This window comes from Syngnathoides biaculeatus, chromosome 3, assembly GCF_019802595.1.
Source record: "Syngnathoides biaculeatus isolate LvHL_M chromosome 3, ASM1980259v1, whole genome shotgun sequence".
Classification (NCBI taxonomy): domain Eukaryota; kingdom Metazoa; phylum Chordata; class Actinopteri; order Syngnathiformes; family Syngnathidae; genus Syngnathoides; species Syngnathoides biaculeatus.
This window is the reverse complement of record NC_084642.1, coordinates 10155559-10176796: the sequence shown is the minus strand read 5'-3', so window position 1 is coordinate 10176796 and position 21238 is coordinate 10155559. Positions and strand designations below refer to the sequence as shown.

The 21238-nt window shown below is 41.6% G+C and overlaps 1 protein-coding gene across 1 annotated transcript in view; it reads left to right on the top strand.

The window, feature by feature from the left end:
- The window catches only part of LOC133497926 (chromodomain Y-like protein 2), a 37203-nt gene that overhangs the window by 7279 nt on the left and 8686 nt on the right, over positions 1-21238 (top strand). Inside the window, exons 2-3 of the mRNA XM_061814202.1 lie at positions 7701-8277; positions 18150-18367. Of these exons, the coding sequence (XP_061670186.1) occupies positions 7701-8277; positions 18150-18367 (795 nt within the window). The remainder of the gene's footprint in view (positions 1-7700; positions 8278-18149; positions 18368-21238) is intronic.

Sequence of the window (21238 nt, the reverse complement as noted above, 5' to 3'; positions counted from 1 at the left end):
AAAGATCATTTAAAAGTGGAAATGCTTTAAAAAGCATGAGGGTAAAATAAGACTTCAACAGACATCAGAGTGAAGTCTTGCATGTGTCAAGCAGACCAGGAAAATCTCATCCATGCTTTTATCTCAAGTACACTTGACTACTGTAATGTTCTTCTGACTGGACTCCCAAAAAATGAGTATTAAACAGCTGCAGTTCATTCATAATGCAGCTCGCATTCTGACAAAAACAAAGCGGTCAGAGCATATAACTCCCATCCTAAAGTCCTTGCACTGGCTTCCAGTCAGCTTTAGAATAGATTTTTTTTTAGAAGTTCTGCTACTGGTCCATAAATCACTAAATGATTTCGGTCCTGAATACATGAAAGAAATACTTATGGAATACAAACCCAGTCGAGCTCTGAGATCGACTGACTTTGGTCAAATAGTGGAGCGCAGAGTCCAAAGCAAACATGGTAAAGAAGCATTTAGCTATTATGCTGCACACAAATAGAATAAGTTGCCAACAGAGGTGAGGTCACCCCAAGTGTGAATGTTTTTAAATCAAGGTTGAAAACTCTTCTTTTTTTTTTTCCTCATGCTTTTTAGAATATATCCACTTTTTGATCATATTACTTGCACTGTATGTGGGTTTTAATTGTCTTTTTTTCTTTTATTTTGCTATTTTTATTGTTTTTATCCTGTTTTAAATGTTTCATCTCTTTGTTTTCAAATGCCTTTAATCATCTAAAGCACATTGCGTTATCTCATGTATGACATGCGCTATACTAATAAATTTGCTTTGCTTTGCTTTGCTCTGAACATAGACTTAAAAAAAACATTCACACTTGGGGCTGACGTCATTTCTGCTGTCAACTTGTTTCATTTGTGTGAAGCATAACGCTACTCTTGCCACCATCTTTCTCTGTGTTCCTGAGCACCCTTTGTTGAAGGATCATTGAGGTGTTGCGCAATTTAACAGAAACAACAGAAGTTAATCAGACTATCTTCATTGAACTGAGATCTCTTCAAATGTCATGCATGATAGTAGTTCCAACTCCAAGGCAAACTGCTTTCTTCAAGCAGTTTTATTGTCATTCCTAGTTGAAGATTAAACATAAAAAAAAAAAAAAAAGAGAATGACATGTTCCCAAATTATCAGACACTCAACCCCGTATGCAAAACACCATAGATAGACTATTGAAAACATCCGGCATTGTTATGGTATTTGTAGCACTTTAAAGGTCCCACATTTTACCAAAACTTTCTCCATTATTGGCAAGGTTACATCGACACTATGATGCCTCAGTAAACATGTGAAATATGAATTAAAATGGTCCACGCATTCCCAAGTTGCAGATGTTTTTCTGCCGAGAGGCCTGGAATCAGGTCGTTCGAATCTCTCAAGCATATCTCCATCGCTCGCGAAGCTCTCCGCCTACCTCCCCTCTCCCAAGCCAGGGCTGTCAACATCACAAATGTGTGCTCTCAGAAGTGGGAGGCAACCAATCAGAGGAAAGGATTCGTTCGAAGCCAAATATGATCAAAGCAGAGCAGAGCAGTAGCTGTCAGAGGGGCCTACTCTCAACAATGTGACAAAACAAGGGTCTTTTTTTTTAAATGAAATTGACACTTTAATATTTAGTCCTTGATAGTCACTATATGGAAGTCTCAATAGCAAGCAGAAAATATAGAAATACTCACAGGCATATTTGTTTCTTTTTTTCTTCTGTTGAAAATTAGAAATATTACTGCAACTGAGTTATTTACAGTGGTTGTGAACCTCTTCATTTTTACGTACTTCATTAGACTGACATTAGACATTTAAATGGCCTTCTTCTTCTTTTCCTTTCGGCTTGTCCCGTTAGGGGTCGCCACAGCGTGTCATCTTTTGCCATCTTAGCCTATCTCCTGCATCTTCCTCTCTAACCCCAACTGCCCCCATGTCTTCCCTCACCACATCCATAAACCTTCTCTTTGGTCTTCCTCTCGCTCTTTTGCCTGGGAGCTCCATCCTCAGCACCTTTCTACCAATATACTCACTCTCTCGCCTCTGAACATGTCCAAACCATCGAAGTCTGCTCTCTCGAATCTTGTCTCCAAAACATCCAGCTTTGGCTGTCCCTCGAATGAGCTCATTTCTAATCCTTTCCAACCTGGTCACTCCGAGCGAGATTCTCAACATCTTCATTTCTGCCACCTCCAGTTCTTCTTCCTGTTGTTTCTTCAGTGCCACCGTCTCTAATCCGTACATCATGGCCGGTCTCACCACTATTTTGTAAACTTTGCCCTTCATCCTAGCAGAGACTCTTCTGTCACATAACACACCAAACGCCTTTCGCCAGCTGTTCCAACCTGCTTGAACCCGTTTCTTCACTTCCTTACCACACTCACCATTGCTCTGGATTGTTGACCCTAAATATTTGAAGTCGTCCACCCTCGCTATCTCTTCTCCCTGTAGCCTCACTCTTCCCCCTCCACTTTTCTCATTCACGCACATATATTCTGTTTTACTTCGGCTAAACTTCATTCCTCTCCTTTCCAGTGCATGTCTCCATCTTTCCAATTGTTCCTCTGCATGCTCCCTGCTTTCACTGCATATGACAATATCATCTGCGAACATCATGGTCCAAGGGGATTCCAGTCTAACCTCATCTGTCAGCCTATCCATTACCACTGCAAACAGGAAGGGGCTCAGAGCTGATCCCTGATGCAGTCCTACTTCCACCTTAAATTCCTCTGTCACACCTAAGGCACACCTCACCATTGTTCTGCTGCCATCATACATGTCCTGTACTATTTTAACATACTTCTCTGCCACACCAGACTTACGCATGCAGTACCACAGTTCCTCTCTTGGTAGTCTGTCGTAGGCTTTCTCTAGATCCACAAAGACACAATGTAGCTCCTTCTGAACTTCTCTGTACTTTTCCACTAGCATCCTCAAGGCAAATAATGCATCTGTGGTACTCTTTCTAGGCATGAAACCATACTGTTGCTCGCAGATACTTATTTCTGTCCTGAGTCTAGCCTCCACTACTCTTTCCCATAACTTCATTGTGTGGCTCATCAACTTTATTCCTTTATAGTTCCCACAGCTCTGAACATCCCCTTTGTTCTTAAAAATGGGAACTAGAACACTTTTCCTCCATTCTTCAGGCATCTTTTCGCCCACTAGTATTCTGTTGAATAAGTTGGTCAAAAACTCCACAGCCATCTCTCCAAATTGCTTCCATACCTCTACCGGTATGTCATCAGGACCAACTGCCTTTCCATTTTTCATCCTTTGTAGTGCCTTTCTGACTTCCCCCTTAGTAATCATTGCCACTTCCTGGTCCTTCACTCTTGCCTCTTCAACTCTTCCTTCTCTTTCATTTTCTTCATTCATCAATTTCTCAAAGTATTCTTTCCATCTATTAAGCACACCACTGGCACCAGTCAACACATTTCCATCTCTATCCTTAATCACCCTTACCTGTTGCACATCCTTCCCATCTCTATCTCTCTGTCTGGCCAACCTATAGAGATCCTTTTCTCCTTCTTTCGTGTCCAACCTGGTGTACATGTCTTCATATGCCTCTTGTTTAGCCTTTGCCACCTCTACCTTTGCCCTACGTCAGATCTCGATGTACTCCTTTCGCCTCTCCTCAGTCCTCTCAGTATCCCACTTCTTCTTCACTAATCTTTCCTTGTATGACTCCCTGTATTTTGGGGTTCCACCACCAAGTTTCCTTCTCCCCTTTCCTACCAAATGACCCACCAAGTACTCTCCTGCCTGTCTCTCTGATTACCTTAGCTGTCGTTGTCCAGTCTTCCGGTAGCTTCTGCTGTCCATCGAGAGACTGTCTTACCTCTGTCCGAAAGGCCGCACAACATTCTTCCTTTCTCAGGTTCCACTACATGGTTCTCTGCTCTCCCTTTGTCTTCTTAATCTTCCTACCCACCACCAGAGTCATCCTACACACTACCATCCTATGCTGTCGAGCTACACTCTCCCCTACCACTACTTTACAATCAGTAACCTCCTTCAGATTACATCGTCTGCACAAAATATAATCCACCTGCGTGCTTCTACCTCCGCTCTTGTTGGTCACTATGTGTTCCTCCCTCTTCTGGAAATAAGTGTTCACTACAGCCATCACCATCCTTTTTCCAAAGTCCACCACCATCTGTCCCTCAAAGTTCCTTTCCTGGATGCCGTGCTTACCCATCACTTCTTCATCGCCCCTGTTTCCTTTACCAATATGTCCATTACAATCTGCACCAATCACAACTCTCTCGCTGTCTGGGATGCTCAGAACTACTTCATCTATTTCCTTCCAGAATTTCTCTTTCAACTCTAGGTCACATCCTACCTGTGGGGCATAGCCCCTAACCACATTATACATAACACCCTCAATTTCAAATTTTAGTCTCATCACTCGATCTGATACTCTTTTCACCTCCAAGACATTCTTAGCCAGCTCTTCCTTTAAAATAACCCCTACTCCATTTCTCTTCCCTTCTACTCCGTGGTAGAATAATTTAAACCCTGCTCCTAAACTTCTAGCCTTACTACCTTTCCACCTGCTCTCTTGGATGCACAGAATATCAATCTTTCTCCTAATCATCATGTCAACCAACTCCTGAGCTTTTCCTTTCATAGTCCCAACATTCAAAGTCCCTACACTCAGTTGTAGGCTCTGTGCATTCCTCTTTTTCTTCTGATGATGGATCCGGTTTGCTCCTCTTCTTTGTCTTCGACCCACAGTAGCTGAATTTCCACCGACGCCCTGCAGGTTAGCAGTGCCGAGAGCGGGCGTTGTTAACCCGGGCCACGACCGATCCGGTATGGGATTCTTTAGATGAACGCTCATATTTGTTTGGCACAGTTTTTACGCCGGATGCCCTTCCTGACGCAACCCTCTGCATTTATCTGGGCTTGGGACTGGCTTACAGATTGCACTCATTCGTGGCCCCATAGGGCTGCATTAGACATTTAAATGACCAAAATGTTTAATTATTTACATTTTATTTAATCTTGTTATTGCTGCATGTTTTGCAACATACAACACTGCACTGTGTTAGATTACATTTTAACAATAGCCTAGATTTTTTTGCCATATATTGGTGGGGATAGAACGGATTAACGCGTCTTCAGTTCATTTCAATGAGGAAAGATGGTTTGGTATATGAGTGCTTTAAGTTACAAGCGTGGTCAGGAAACAAACCAGCAATGTACTTTTTTCCAATGACTCAGATGTGCTTTGTTAGAAAATATATATATATATTTTTTTAACCTGTTTGAAAATCCCCTAAGTTGTCTGTTACATTTAAAGTTAGGAAGAAAATATGTCATTTGCAGCTATTTTTCTTCTTTTGGTATTTATTCACAATGATGAAACAGTGCCCACCAGTCAGGGTGGCATAATGCAACATTTGCAGTTCAAAATGACATTGTTTAAATAAGTTTTAATATTCTCAGAGCTTCTCCCACTGAAGATGGACCTAAATTCGGGAGAGGTGGCTGCTTTGAAACTCTATTTGTTCTCAACATTTTTACAGTAAAAATTCATGTTATTTTATATATGGCCGAAAACAAACAGACTTAGTGTTACATGATATTTCTTTTAAAATGCACAATGTGGCTTGTGTCTGACAACTGATAGAAATAATATTGTTTTAGACAATGTGGGCATCAATTATATGCTTTGACAAATAGCCTCTATGTCAGCCCTGCTGCTGGCGAACACTTGTCTTCTGTTCCTCAGTCGTGTTCAAAAATGTTATCAAATGAAGACTAATGAAAAAAATAAATAAATACAGAAATGTTTGGTATACTGATCTAGATGATGGACAACTGCAGGACATGATCATCCACAATTTAGAACCTATGTGTATGTTTTTAACTTTGGTTATTGTGTGCATATTATAATTTCCAATGAAGACTCCTCTCCGTAGAATAAAAGTACCAGTCTATTCCAGCTTTGGCCACTCTTAACACCTTGACTTTGGGTCCTTGATCAACATCTGTGGCATTGTGGGAAACAACCTTGTGACAGTCTGTGCTGCTCAAGGATGGGTTGTACATGTCATAAATTAAATGACGTTTACCTTGAAAATTATTCCATTGGTGTGGTTTTATGGAGAACAAAATTATCCCACTGACATGAAATAAAGGGTTCCTGTTCAACGGCTACTTGTGATTTTAGTGTGAAATTTAAGACAATGGTGGTGTGTGCGAGTGGCCGATATACCTGTGACACGCATCTCAGACAGTTTGAGAACAATCAACCTCAAAAGTCAGGAAATTCTTCTTTATCAAAATGTATTCTCCCTCACAAAGAAGGCACCAATTCGTTGAGTATGTTGCCTGCAACGAACCCCAACTACAATTGGTTTTGACATGCTAACAGCAATTTAAGGAGCTTTGAACTGGGAGCATCAAGGAGTGACAAACAGCGGGCCACTGAGGTCGGCTAACCACACTTGTGCATCAACACGCCGCTTTCATTTTAAAACCCGCAGCTGCTGACTGTAATTTGCCAAACTTCCTGCTTCTCATTCTGGTGCTACTAAAGGGTACTAAGACCGCTTTTGGGCGAATGCCTCCCCTGGGGGGCGTCATAGGTCCTTAGAGGAGGTGGACCGATGTGAAGAAAAAAGAAATTGAAACCTGTTAAATTTTATATAGGTTAACAGCAAAATTGGTACATTTAGTTCCTATTGAACAGAAAATTCAAGAAATATTTTTAATTAGCGTTTATATCGCAATCATACAAACACAAGCCGAATGCAACAAAATCAAAAATTTTAACAGCGTGTTGTAGTTATTTTGCAGTCAAGAAACCAATGTGATTTCTTCAAGAAAGGAGTGAGTGGTGGCCCCAGATGTTTTATATTCTCTGGGGGGAAACTCACTGTCTCACACTTTGTCCAACTTTGAAAGCCCCCGATGTAAGCCAATAATAGCTTCATCATGTGTTACAGTAGTGTGCTATTGCACTCACAAGAGTGCATGTAGTTGTTAATGGTGCTTTATGGCTTCATTTGCCTTGATATTATCAATTACCGTAAATTCCGGCCTACAGAGCGCACCTGGTTATAAGCCTCACCCAGTACATTTGTAAAGGAAATTCATCATTTGGTACATAAATAAGCCGCAAGTGCCCACATTGAAACCCACATTGAAACGAGATATTTACAAAGAAACATGGTACACAGAGTTTTCAAAGTTTTAATACCTTCGCTTAGCTTAACATAGCAACAACACGGTAGCACGAACAAGGCCGGTAAAAAATTAAAAAACAGCCACGGCAGCTACACAGTAGTAACACGGTAGCATATCACTTACAGGGCTGGTTTTAAAAAAAAAAAAAAAAAAAAAAAAAAAAACATACCTAAATCACTGAGATGCGGAAGTAACACAGCAGCAACACGCTAGCACAGCACTAACACTAGCGCAGGGCTAACAGGGCATATCATCATCATATCATTATCATCTTATTAATGCACGCCCCTTATATAACACACCTGACGAATCCAGTAAGCATTTTGTCCACTTTACTTCCACATCCAAACCCCAGTATTGTGGTCCCTTCGGCCAGTTGGCCAATCATCTGACCAGGAACAATCTTTATCTTTAACTTGACTTGTCGCATAACGTGTCTGAACGGGCATCTTCAAGTATCTTTAAGCAGAGGAAATGCAGTCAAATAGTCTCTCACTCTCTCTCCTGTTTTCAGGTGGAGCACATTGTGGACAAGAGGCGAAATAAGAAGGGAAAGTGGGAGTACTTAATTAGATGGAAGGGCTATGGAAGTAAAGAGGACACCTGGGAGCCAGAGCACCACCTACTGCATTGCGAGGAGTTCATTGATCGCTTCAACAGCTTGCAGCTCCACTCCGACAAGGAGCCCAAAATTCCCAAAAGTACAACCAATGGCCACCCTGCAGCCATAGAAAACCCCCGGGCTCGGTCTGAAGGACGAAAGAAGAAAAGCAATAGCGAGACAGTTGTCGGAGCCCATGGAGGAACTGTTCAGGGGATTGAAAGTAGAGGCTTAGGACATGTTCACAGACCACTGAATCTCGGCATACGGCCTGGCAAGCTTGGTCTGCAGGACAAACTGGGCAAGGCCATAACATTTAAAACTCAGCAAGTGGGAGACACAAGCTTCGTGTCCCAAGTGAGAGAACCTCATAACGGACTCTTGAACGGAGATGCGGAGCCGCATGTTTACAGACCAGCTTCGACGTCACACAGAGCATCCTCAAATAGAGTGGATCGAGGTCTGGAAGAAATAGATGCTACTGACTTGGGTAAGATTTTAAAAACCTCAGCAGCGTGGAAAACTGTTGTCTGGCAGAATTGCTTATAGAATTAGACTAATATTCATTGAATGGTGGAAAAAAAAAATTACAAAGCAGCGCCTTGAGATACAAGTAACTACTTACTCTGGACTTTTTTTTTTTTAACTTTTACTGGTTTACACAGTACATAATGAATAAATTTCTCCCAAAAATGAAGCCCTCAAGCTGTGTAATGCTGCGCTGAGTTAAAGTTTAGTCAAATTAAATATTAAACAAAGACAATTACATCTTCTATATTTCGAACAAACTCAGAACTTAGCCTGAAAAGACACACTAAAGTCATTTTCAATTTTTTGTCATTAAATATGTAATAGGTAAAACGTAAAAAAAAGTAGTCGTCGTGGCAGTGACGGCACAGTGGATCAGCTGGTAAAGCGTTGGCCTCACAGTTCTGAGGTCCAGGGTTCAATCCCTGCTTGTGTGTCGTTTGCATGTTCTCCCCATGCCTGCTTGGGTTTCCTCTGGGCACTCCGGTTTCCTCCCACATCTCAAAAACATGCAACATTAATTGGACACTCTAAATTGCCCCTAGGTGTGATTGTGAATCCGGCTGTTTGTCTCTATGTGCCCTGCGATTGGCTGGCAACCAGTTCAGGGTGTACCCTGCCTCCTACCTGTTGACAGCTGGGGTAGGCCCCAGCACTCCCCGCGACCCTTGTGAGGATAAGCGGCAAAGTGGATGGATGGATGGATGGATAGTAGTAGTAGTAGTAGTAGTGAATTGTTATGCATGAAATTCACCATTTGTTTTGAGCAGGGCTAGAATGGAGGCATGCTAACACAAGCAGGGAACAGCGTGAGTCTCCCCTCCCCAACTATATAATTACCAAGCATCCCAAGCATTGCCCGGTCGGCGTAATTGCCACTTTCTTCTTCATAATAACTTCTCCCACTTCTTCTAATACTGCATACGGTTAGCATCAAACAATGCCTACAACTGGGAAAAAATACATTCCTCCTGAAATGTGTTTTGTATTATTTAGGTTACAGTTTATCTGCCGTGGTGTGCAACCATGCACAGTGCATAGCGAGGCAGCGGCCTAGTAGATGACTTTACCGGTAGCCGCCAGCGGTCCGGCACAGTGGCGTGAGTGCTGGCAGCCTGACAGTTGCTGACTGCGACGTTATGGGATGAGAAGGGAGAAGGGGACAGGGGGGAATTACCCACGAGAACTGCGATCCATCGCACTGTTGCGGCCCCATATGGCGCACCCTTCGGTGGCCACGGCATCATGATGCATGGTCCGCTGAATTTTTAGTGGAGGCAAAGGAGAGAAAATTGTCACAGCACAGCTGCCAATCATTACCCTGAGGCTCAGAGGCTGGCTGCCCACCATAGAGTGCCTCTCTGCGGGTCATGACGACCTGTGTCGGCACTTATTTGACTGACGGCTGAAAGTTCAAAGTGCTTTTCAAGAGCTTTCAGGGACACACCCACAGCACTCTCCATTTTCTATTATTTTAAGAGCAAGCGTGTGATTAGCAGGTTTACGTCAGTGTACCTGAGATATTTATTGTGTCAATTCAGTCTGTAAATACCTCGACCTGCCTGAGGCTCCCGGGTCCGGCACATTCTGGAGTCTGGCGCTCTTGATTAACCGAACACTCCACACTCCAATAAAGCTCTTAAGTTTCTGAATCTTCTGGAATGTAGAGCGTGCACTTGGATTGAATTTCTGAGCGTATCCACGGTAGTAGGAATGAAACTCTTCTTTGTTTGTCTGCATGACTAAATTATACTGCCACCCAGTGGTCAGGTCTCTCTCTCTCACACACACACACACACACACACACCAGAAGGAGCTGTAATTAATTTATTGTGAATCACAAATTGTTTTGTTCTCTACATCTATCCATCCATTTTCCTAGCCATTTATCCTCACAAGGGTCACGGGGAGTGCTGGAGCCTATCCCAGCTGTCAACGGGCAGGAGGCAGGGTACACCCTGAACTGGTCGCCAGCTAATCGCAGGGCACATCAAGTCAAACAGCCACACTCACAATCACACCGAGGGGCAATTTAGAGTGTCCAATTAATGTTGCATGTTTTTGGGATGTGGGAGGAAACCGGAGTGTCCGGAGGAAACCCACGCAGGGGCGGGGAGAACAAGCAAACGCCACACAGGCAGGGCCGGGATTGAACCCGGGACCTAAGAACTGTGAGGGCAACGCTTTCCAGCAGAGCCACCTTGCCGCTTTATTCTCTACATTTTATTCAATTTATTTGAAGTGGAAGGAAAGGATTAATTGTAATTAATTTCAATGGAGACAACCAATTCTCAGGTTGTTTTGAGTTGCTAGCATGGACGCAGAACAATTTAAACTTGCGTCTCGAGGAACTGCTGTCTACAGTACATTATATTCTGTGTACAATACAATATACAATCACATGAGCCCATTGCTACACGATTTTGTGCTCTTTCCATCTCCTTTTTAGGTCTTTGTTTTGGTTCACACTGAATGTCATTTTCAGGCACAATGGGTTTCTGTTTCTAAAAACAACTCTAGCCTTGCACCAAGTGACTGATGAGAAACAAGCCATGGATCTATACAAACAATATGTATACCTACATTTGGAGATGTGATTTTCATACGCTTCCTTTCTCCTGAGTACATTACGTGTTTGCAGGAACATGTCGCATTTTTTAAGTGCTTGAGGTGCTTTCTCGGTGGCACGGTGGTTCAGCTGGAAAGCGTTGGCCTCACAGTTTTGAGGTCCCTGGTTCAATCACGGACCCCCCTGTGTGGAGTTTGCATGTTCTCCCCATGCCTGCCTGGGTTTTCTCCAGGCACTGCCGTTTCCTCCCACATCCCAAAAACATGTAACATTCTAAATTGCCCCTAGGTGTGATTTTGGCTGTTTGTCTCTATGTGCCCTGTGATTGGCTGGTAACCAGTTCAGGGTGTACCCTGCCTCCTGCCCGTTGACAGCTGGGATAGGCTCCGGCACTTCCCGCAACCCTCTTGAGGATAAGCGGCAAAAGAAAATGGATGGATGGATGGATGGATGGATGGATGGAAGCCTATGATTTAGCGTGGTGCATGGCAAAAGCTCCGCACCTAATCAAATTGCTATTTTTCCAGGGATTTGGTATCGAATCGTATGAATAATTCATCACAAAAAAAAAAAAAATGGGCCAAGATCCATCTGCACAGTTTAGCTGATTTTTGTGTGAATATGTATGTGTTTTTTGTTTTTGTTTTGGGGGATACAGGGAACGCTTACCTTCAAACTCATCCAGGTTCCGAAAATTATGATAGAGGCGATGAGAAACTGGTGAATTAATTTTGTGTTTCTCGAGCTCTCAGAATCACATTAGTAAGATATCTGCTCATAATTGGTGACATCTTTTATGTAGTTCAAAAGTCACTTTTGCTGAAAGCTTACAGTGGGTACAAGTGAAAGGTTTTGTGATTTTAAAATATAAAAATTATTCGACCGAGATAATTTAAAATCTTTTTCCACCATTACGTATAACCCATGCTCTTGAATTTTTTTTTTTTTTTTTTTTTTTTTAGAGGAGAATTAAAAATAGTGACTTCTGGACATTGCCACAGCCCCAGTTATAAGGGTGTGCACGTGTGCACAACCATATAATTTCTGCCATTTATTTTTACTTCCCCTCTCAAAAAGATTTCCTTGTTTTCAATTCAGGTTATAGATTATAATGCATTAACTGGAAAATAAACTTTGGAGCTTGGCTGCAAAAAACAAAACAAAACAAAAAAAATGGCACCTGAATAGGGGTCTGGAAACTTTTTATATCCACTGTCTGATCATGGTCCTTTGCTACAGAAGCTGATAACACCCCCCCTGAATTTGACTGCCAGGGCACAGTCCAGAACTCACACTGCCAAGGTTAATCATTTATATACAATTCATAACGTCATCACCTCTTGAAAGCAGACAATTGAAATGCCTAAAATAGACTGCAAACTATTAGATGAACATTCATACGGATCAGCTACAGCTATTTGACGTTTATAATGAGAAGCATTTTTGCCGCTCCAACAACGAGGAGAGCATTTTTTTTCTCACAGCATCCATTCATATTGGTTACATTGCTAAAATGGTACCCTCCAACTTTAATTACCTTATGTGGCGTCCACATGAAACAAATGCGTGGCTCAAAAAGATGGCTGCTTTTCTCACTCCATCTGTCTGTTCATAAAATCACGTGACTTTTGTTTACATCTCCATATTGCCGGTCTAACAAAGCATTGTTCAATGCTAAGTTGGTTGGAGACGACATGAAAATGTCTTATAGCACGACGCCCAGAGTCTTGTCCAATACCGTTAGATATTTAGAAGGTGAAAATAAACGAATGTACATGGAAAAATTAGATAAACACGCCATAGAGGACCCGTATTTAATGCCGAAATCGATATTTTCGCCGATAAGAAATTGGATTGTTAATTCGCTTCCACTTTTCTTGGACAACTGAATATACACATGGATCTGGTGAGTAAGTCGTTGAGATTTACACGGAAAAGTTTGAAAGCGTATAAAAGTCTGGACGCATACAAATACTTTGTTGCAGGATCTGTTCTCAATCACGAATAAATCCCACATAGTGACGGGTTGACGGCTCGTGAACACTGAAGCGTTCAGCCGCACGTTAACCTTTGCCCGAATCCACCGAACCTTTCAGCTAGTATTCAATACAAATACCAATATTTAAATAAATGACCCCTGGTTTTACACAAACTCGCATTCATTCACTTACGTCATCAAATCACGTCACTGGATGGAAGTGCCGGTGGAAAAAAAAAAAAAAACATTCTTCAATGCGAAATCGGTTGGAGATGACGCGAAAATACGTCTTATAGCACGACGCCCACAGTTTTGTCCAATACCGCTAAACATTTAGAAGGTGGTGATAAATGAAGATATGCGGGAAAATGAGAGACACTTGGCATAGATGACCCATATTTAATGCCAAAGTCGATATTTTCGCCGGTAAGAAATTGGACTATTAACCAGCTTCCGCTTGTCTTGGACAACTGGATTTACACACGGATCTGGTGAGTAAGTCGTCGACATTTACACGAAAGAGTTTGAAAGCTTAGAAAAGTCTGGACGCATACAAATACTACGTTGCTGGATCTGTTCTCAATCAAGATTAAATCCCACGTATCGATCGACCCACTCAGATCTTTTCAAGACAAATACCAATATTTAAATAAATGACCCCTGGTTTTACACAAAAAATATGATTGGGGAAAAAAAAAGACAGCGAGTCGGCTCCCCATACACGAAGCGTGTTGTGGCCACATGTTAAACTTCGGTAAACTTCTCAGTGAAATACTTTTTTTCTTTTTTTGGGGGGGAATATGCATTGTTCTCAAATGAGTCCAATCCATATTTAAAAAACCAAATAAACAGCTGGGATAGGCTTCAGCCCCCGTACACGGAAGCGTGTTGTTGCAGCCACACGTTAACCTACGTAAACCTCTCCGCAATAGTTTTTCTTTTTTTAAATACACATTGGACCCATTTGAGAACAATGCATATTAAAAAATAAAAATTAAAAAAAACAGTTTCGGGGAGAGGATTACTAAAGTTTAACATGGGGCCGCAACACGCTTCTGTGTACGTTGGAGACGAATCCCTGTCGTTTTTTTTTTGTTTTTTTTTTTTTTAAACACATTGTTCTCAAATGAGCCATTTTGCCATTATAAATACTTTTTGGTAATTTGAGATTGAGAAGAGTAGTTCCTACCTGAAATGAAGGCGTGTGTGTATTTTGGTTGGGCACCATCCATCACATTTAATTGCCGAACTCCATCGATCTTTTCTGGTCTTTTTTCCGCTGGTATTCCATAGAATGACCCCTTTGAATATCTGTGTCTCGTCTGTTGTGACAACCAACAGCACAACAGGTCTCGGGTATTGTAAATATTCTCCACCGGTTTAATGTCTCCCACAATGTCCACCAGCTCTGTTTGACGGGCAATATGGCGCCGTGAAAATGATGACGTCACGAGCACGAGCGCTATAGGGCACAACCAAACAACCCTGCACACTCACATTCCCACCGACTTACAATTTAGTCATTGTCAATGAACTCAATGTGAGTGGACCCACACAGGCCAGAGCTGAGATTCAAGTTCTGGACCTCAGAACTGTACGTGCTCGCTACTGTAATTGTAGGTGAGTATCCAAATTATAGTGACACTTTTTCCACACAGACATTAAAATGTTAGGAGCTGTGTTGGAACCTCGGTTGCTAACTAAAGCAACAGTATCTACTGAAACGTCAACAGTCTCTCAGATGTTCTAAACGAGTTCCCCGGACAGTATTAAATCTGTTTTGTGGAGGCGGTGATTATTCTGGGGAGCCAAACGTCATCTGATTAGTTCCACTCCAGTTTCACTTGACATACAGTATTTATATTGTAGTACATATTGTTGTAGTCGAGGATTGTCCCGTGCGTACATCAGGAATGAAATGTCCACAACCACCACGTGTCTTACTGCCCTCATTCATTTTTGTTCTTTTAGTTGTCTTCACATTCCCATTCAGGCACATTAAAATCAGTTTAAAAGTGTAAAATGTAAAGAATGTATCTTGACTTAGCAATTCTGAAGTCTCGTTAGTAATCACCCAAGTTTGAGAATCCCCAGCTCCAAATTTAAACTCAAGGCTACCGCACCGGTAGCTATTATTGATGATAATCTCCTAATCCTTGAAAGACTCCGCCGTTTACCTCGCTGAGCTCTCTCAGTTCCATTCATTATCCCGCTACTGTGACAGTTCAGGGTAATAAGAGTGTCTCTGATTATGCACACACGCATAATCACAGTAGATCCCAACACAAATTGTAAATGTTTAGCAAAACAAAAAAAAAAAACAGACTGTGTAACACACTTTTAATATTTTATGACATCGTAATACATTTCACTTTTGCAGCATTCCAGTAAGAGTTTGTACAGGTGATATGATCTTTACGTCTCATCAGCACCCAGAATACAACGGATTTATGTACCTGTTTATCGAGAAGATGCATGTTTCATATATTTTAAGTACAGTAGACCCGAAATCTTCCTCTCCAGAGATCACCCTCAAGATACTGTATTAATTTACAGTGTGTATGTCAGTGTTTGAAATGCAATTGGCTACTTTCCAAGAGTTTGGAAATCGTAGTTTGTGATATTTTTATGGTTAAAAGTATCAATACATGCAATTATAATGACTTTTAGGGATGCATGAGTTATTCGTGAAATGTTCCTATTCCTGTTGAATCGTGGTGTTACACTGCACTGTATCTTTTATAATAACTCCATTCAATGACTCTTTTTCCAACTTGGACAAAACTCACACAAGCACGGGTTGATGACGCACAGGTCACACACGAAGGCCACAGCTTGAAAATGGAACCAAGACCCTTTCAACTCTGAGGCAAACATGAAATTCCCTTTCACACAACTCTGCCCCCATTTTTTGATTCTGAGACAAAAAACACAACTCCTGCAAAGTTTACAGAAATTAAATTTCACTACAATTGTATTAAAATAATTACTTGTCTCCGAACGTTTTCAACAATAGATGACAATTCCTACAACAATGTTGTTTATGAAAGGAGTTTAGTGAGGCAATTCTTTCAAAACACAATAACTCCAAAAACAGAGCTTTGTTTTGGTCTGTTTTTTTTTTTTTTCATTTTCAAACAAAAGAACATGCAGTGGATTTCCTCAAGCATCAACAACTCGAGTGTTATCAGTTTTCTCCTTCACTTCGTGTTGAAATTTCCTTGAAAACAACCATTTAAATCAAGTTAGATACACTCATTAAAAATAAGAATCAAATTCAATCGCAAGCATGCACACATATTTGTACATCCCCTTGTCCTCCACAATAAAACTAGATTTATGTTCATCCATCCATTTTCCTAGCCGCTTATCCTCGTGAAGGTCGCAGGGAGTGCTGGAACCTATGCCAGCTGTCATCGGGCAGAAGGCGGGGTACACCCTGAACTGGTTGCCAGCCACATTGTGGGCACGTTGAGACCAACAGTCACACTCACAATCACACCTAGGGGCAATTTAGAGTGTCCAATTAATGTTGCGTGCTCTTGGTATGTGGAAGGAAACCGAAGTGTTGAGAGAAAACCCACGCAGGCACGGCGAGATAATGCAGACTCCACACAGGCGGGGTTGGGATCAAACCCGGGTCCTCAAAACCGTGAGGCCAACGCTCTACAGCTGCGCCACGGTGCCGACAATTGTGTTCAGTTATAATGATTTTTAAAGCAGTGGAAAGCACACAATTATGGATGTTCTACTGTAACATGTTTTTACTTTTTCCAATGGCGAATAACACAAACAGCATAATCGCCAGTGGAGGTGCAGAATGCGCACAGATGAGAGAGAGGGAGATGGAGCCTGTCTTAAATTTGAGGAGAGGCGACAAAAGATAATTTCTGTTCATTCAACAGCAGATGTTCAGCAGAGTTCTGAATGATGAAAAGAGAATTTGGATCTTTTGCATCGGACGCAATGTTGGCCAGAAGAATTTTACAATAACTTTTACCAAATTATTGTCCTACTGTAAATGAAAGCAGTAGATCCATGAAGGAAAATACAACATGACTATAAGTCTTCCGGTAGTCCAGGTTTTAGCATTATTTTGTTCGTTGGCAATTATTTCATTGAATTTTTAAATATTCCTGGTTGAAGTGTAAGCTACATTTCAGTAAAACTACTGTTATTTCCCAAAATGTTTCTCGTAAGACCTTAAATGTACTTGAATATACTGTCTTTTTTTTTTTTTTTTCCTGGAATTGGGTCACAGTTTGAACAGACTAAGTAGCAGAACCCAGGCATCCCATCTCCCAGGGAACGCATTCTGGCTTCTCCTGCGGGATGCTTTGGCGTTCCCTGCCTACACAAGCTTGTATAATCCGTCTGCTGCATTCACAGTCTTCCTCGAAGCCTACAACTATTTGAACGTGCCCCGAACACCTTAAATCAAAGACCATCAGGAGGGATCTGATGATGAAGCAAAACCACTTTAAGTGACTCCTTGTAAAAGAAAAGCAATTCTAATGTGAATTTACATACTTTGGACTCCCACCCTGATCCTGAAGCAAAAACAGACAATTTACAAAAAAGCCAATTTAGATCCTTCTGAAAACCTTTAATTGACAAATTTGAACAGTTTATACACAAGCAACTTGGAGGTGCTATAGAATATGCATTATATATTAATATACCACTCATCAGACCAATTTGGGACATCATCTAGGGCAGGGATGTCACGCTTAATTTTTTTTAAGGGTCACATTGTAGTTATGGTTTCCCACAGAGGGCCATCATGACTGTGAAACCCTAAAAATATTTAATTGCCTCATCATAGTTACATCAATTTTTGAACTATTTTTGAAACCAGAAATCAAGGGTAATTCGTTTTTCAACTATTTTTCATGTTTGGTATTTCAAAAATACTTGTAATATCACAACATTATTATTTATGGAATATGACGATTTGAAATTTGGGTCCAGATTTTCACAAGAACCATGGAAGTTGACAAATTCAATTTGCCTTTGCGGGCCACATAAAATCATGTGGCGCGCCGGATATGGCCCCCGGGCGTTGAGTTGGACACCTGTGATCTAGGGCAATCCTTTATTTTTGGACATCCATTGCACTTTAAAAAAAAAAAAATCTCCAGTCCTTATGAGGATAAGCGGCTCAGACAATGGATGGATGGATTTTTTTCATGTAGCTTGTCAAATATTAAATTGTATGTTTTTTGTTTATTTGGCCTCATGTCTACAAGACTAACTTTGAGCCATTTTGCCATCCTCCCTCTGTCAGGCTCCCCTCTGGCCAGAGGTAAAATGCATCTGCACAGCTCAGTGAAACGCAAGCTGGCGGAGAACAAGTGCTACGTGTTTGACAAGCGGCTCAGGTACAACGTGCGACAGAACGAGAGCAACTGTCGATTTCGGGACATCGTCGTCCGGAAGGAGGATGGTTTCACGCATGTCCTTCTTTCCAGCCAAACAACGGAAAACAACGCTCTCACACCTGAGGTGGGAACGGCAAAGTCTTCACACACACACAACATGAAGATGTTCATGTTTTATCAACTTGTGCTTTGAGATATACGTACACTGTTTTTGACAAGGGTGCAATCACAAGTTCTTTTAGATAGATGACCAGTAAGTAAGTAAGAAGTACAAGTCAATGCAGATTCTTGCAAAATGATTGATAATTTGACTGACAGTTCTGCTGCATCTACAGTATTCTATCAAGCTCCATAACTCTTAAGACAGTTGATTTTGTCCTCCCAACACCTAATTTGTCCTAATTGGAAGCTTTAAAGAGTTCTCTTTCTCTCAGGTGTTCACGTTAGTGTTACGGGCCTCATGTTTTGAGACCGGCATCACAAAGTTGAATATAATTTTTTGTTGTTGTTGTTGCTGTGATCCAACCTCTCCTACGTCTCCTCTTGGAACCCTGAAAAGCAGAAGTGATGAGAAGGAGAGAGCCAGTTGTTACTTGTTCCCCGGAAAGCATATTCTTTATTACTTTATTATACAAGTACTGTCGTACAACTGCAGACAAAACATCTCATTACAGTCATCTTCTTCCTTCAATCAACTTCCGATCTCTAACAATTGTGGTTTGCAGTCAGTCACACCCCGTATACGTACATATCCACTCTTGCTGAGACACAGTCAAGAACTTCAAAGAATGACTCATGTCAATGACCAAAGCAATGTTGTCACAAAATGAAAGTTCTCTCTTTCAAAGACATCTCAATTCTACATTGGATTCCTCTGCTTTAAACTGGGAAGTTGCTTTTATTATAACCATTTACAGTCATTAACTACTGCTAAGCAATCAACATTGAATCATGCTATAAACTTAAAGCCCAAGTGTCATCCCAAAAACATTCTAAAATAGATATTGAAATTAAAAATACACATAACATTATTCACTTCAATGTCTATACGAAAAAATAAATATGAGTGGAGAGTGAGTCATCCATGCGCAAAGTTGCAGAAGTGTCATTCGACATCCAAGTGGTTGCCATATTGGCTGCATTTACTGCCAGTGACGTCACCCCCGACATTCGGCATTGAAAACACGCTGTGGCCCCTACTATGGGACACGCCCCTTCAGACATGGAAGCTCTTTTCGAAGAAGAGAACATCTCACAATCGAGTAAAGTGTCCAGGGAAATATTACCCTATTGTTTCGAGATATATTCAGATGATATGCGGATCACTTCCGTCCGCGAGGCACGGGTCGGCCAACGGATTGTCCGCGAGGCACGGCTTCGGCTGCGGCTCGTGGGACACGGAAGCTCGGCCGACGTGGCGCCGACGGGCACATCAACATATTTAGCACCTCTGACTTATGGACGTGAATCTTTTGTTGCATTCTGAAAAGATTACTCCCCCCAACTGTTGTTTTTTCCCGTAGCTCTATACACACCTACCTGTCATTTGGAGTCCACGAAGCTCTCGTCCTTTGCACCAGTGCAATCCATTTTTCACGATGATTCGGGTCTCTTGGAAACTTATCAAGGGTAAATCCATCCTCCCGAGTGTTTGACCAATATCCAGCAATGCAACGAGCCGGCATTTTGGCTAACACGAAGGAACAACGAGCTACCTTCCCGGAGGTAAAACAACATATGAGAACGCTTGAGTGCGCTACTGCCCTTAACGTCACTTCCTGCTTCGAGAGGATTTCCATGGTGGGAGATACAAAATGCCATATATTTCAAAATCATGTTTTGTGGCGGAAAAAAACGGATGGCTCCATACCGGCTGCCCTTTTTTCATTAATAACATACTAAAAATCATCCATTTCATGACAGCGGCACTTTAAATAACACAGAACAAAAAGTCATTATTACCGCATCACGTCACCAACCACATTCAAGAATAACTGTTTTGGATGGTGTTTCACACAACTACCTCACCTGAAAAGCAGAAGTGATGAGAAGGAGTCTTTCCCGGAAAGCAAATTCTGGAGTAAGAAGGAAGATTCCTGCCCCTTTAAGCATTGCCGTGGACCAATCCCGGTCAACTTTTGGCTCTGACCCCCATCACAGTAGTTAACTCAATCTGATTGTGAAACCAAACCAGCAATTTGTAACCTTTACACTTCACATTTGTGTATATCACATTAGTGTTCATCAAATGCTTATCCTATACGTATTTACCCTACCATGTGTCTCATAGACAAAATTTTGTTTACTCTGTATGCGGAACTGAGGCATTATTTTTTAAAGTGGTGCAATTCAGTCTAACCTTGTGACAAGCCACTTGAAAGATACAGCTGTCATCGACCCTTAACTGTATTTCCCAAGGTCCTCCTGTTTTGTACATCGGCACATATTACTGATATTGCAAGAAACCAACGTGGCCCTTATGTGACAAAGCTTTCCATCCGTATAAAGAAACCCTGAAGGAATAGTGCTATATTTAACTCGATTAAACCTGAGAATACTCTGGCTCCGAGATTTGGGAATTAAAAGTATAGGGGGTCCTGATAAACATGACTTGGACTTAGAAATCCTTTAAGCTATCCCATTGTTGAAAGATTTAAAACTAGTCCACTGAGAAAGTTTGCAACATTGTGAACTGATCATTTTGAAAGTTTTTGTCATATGCTATACCACCAGTTAAAAGTATTGTTACCTTGCTTAATGAGTGTAACATTAAAAAAAAAAAATTATCTATGATGGGCGGCACGGTGGCTCAGTTGGAAAGCGTTGCCCTCACAGTTCTGAGGTACCAGGTTGAATCCCGGCCCCGCCTGTGTGGAGTTTGCATGTTCTCCCCGTGGCTGTGTGTTTTTTCTCCGGGCATTCCAGTTTCCTCCCACGTTCCAAAAACATGCAACATAAATCGGACACTCTAAATTGCCCCTAGGTGAGATTGTGA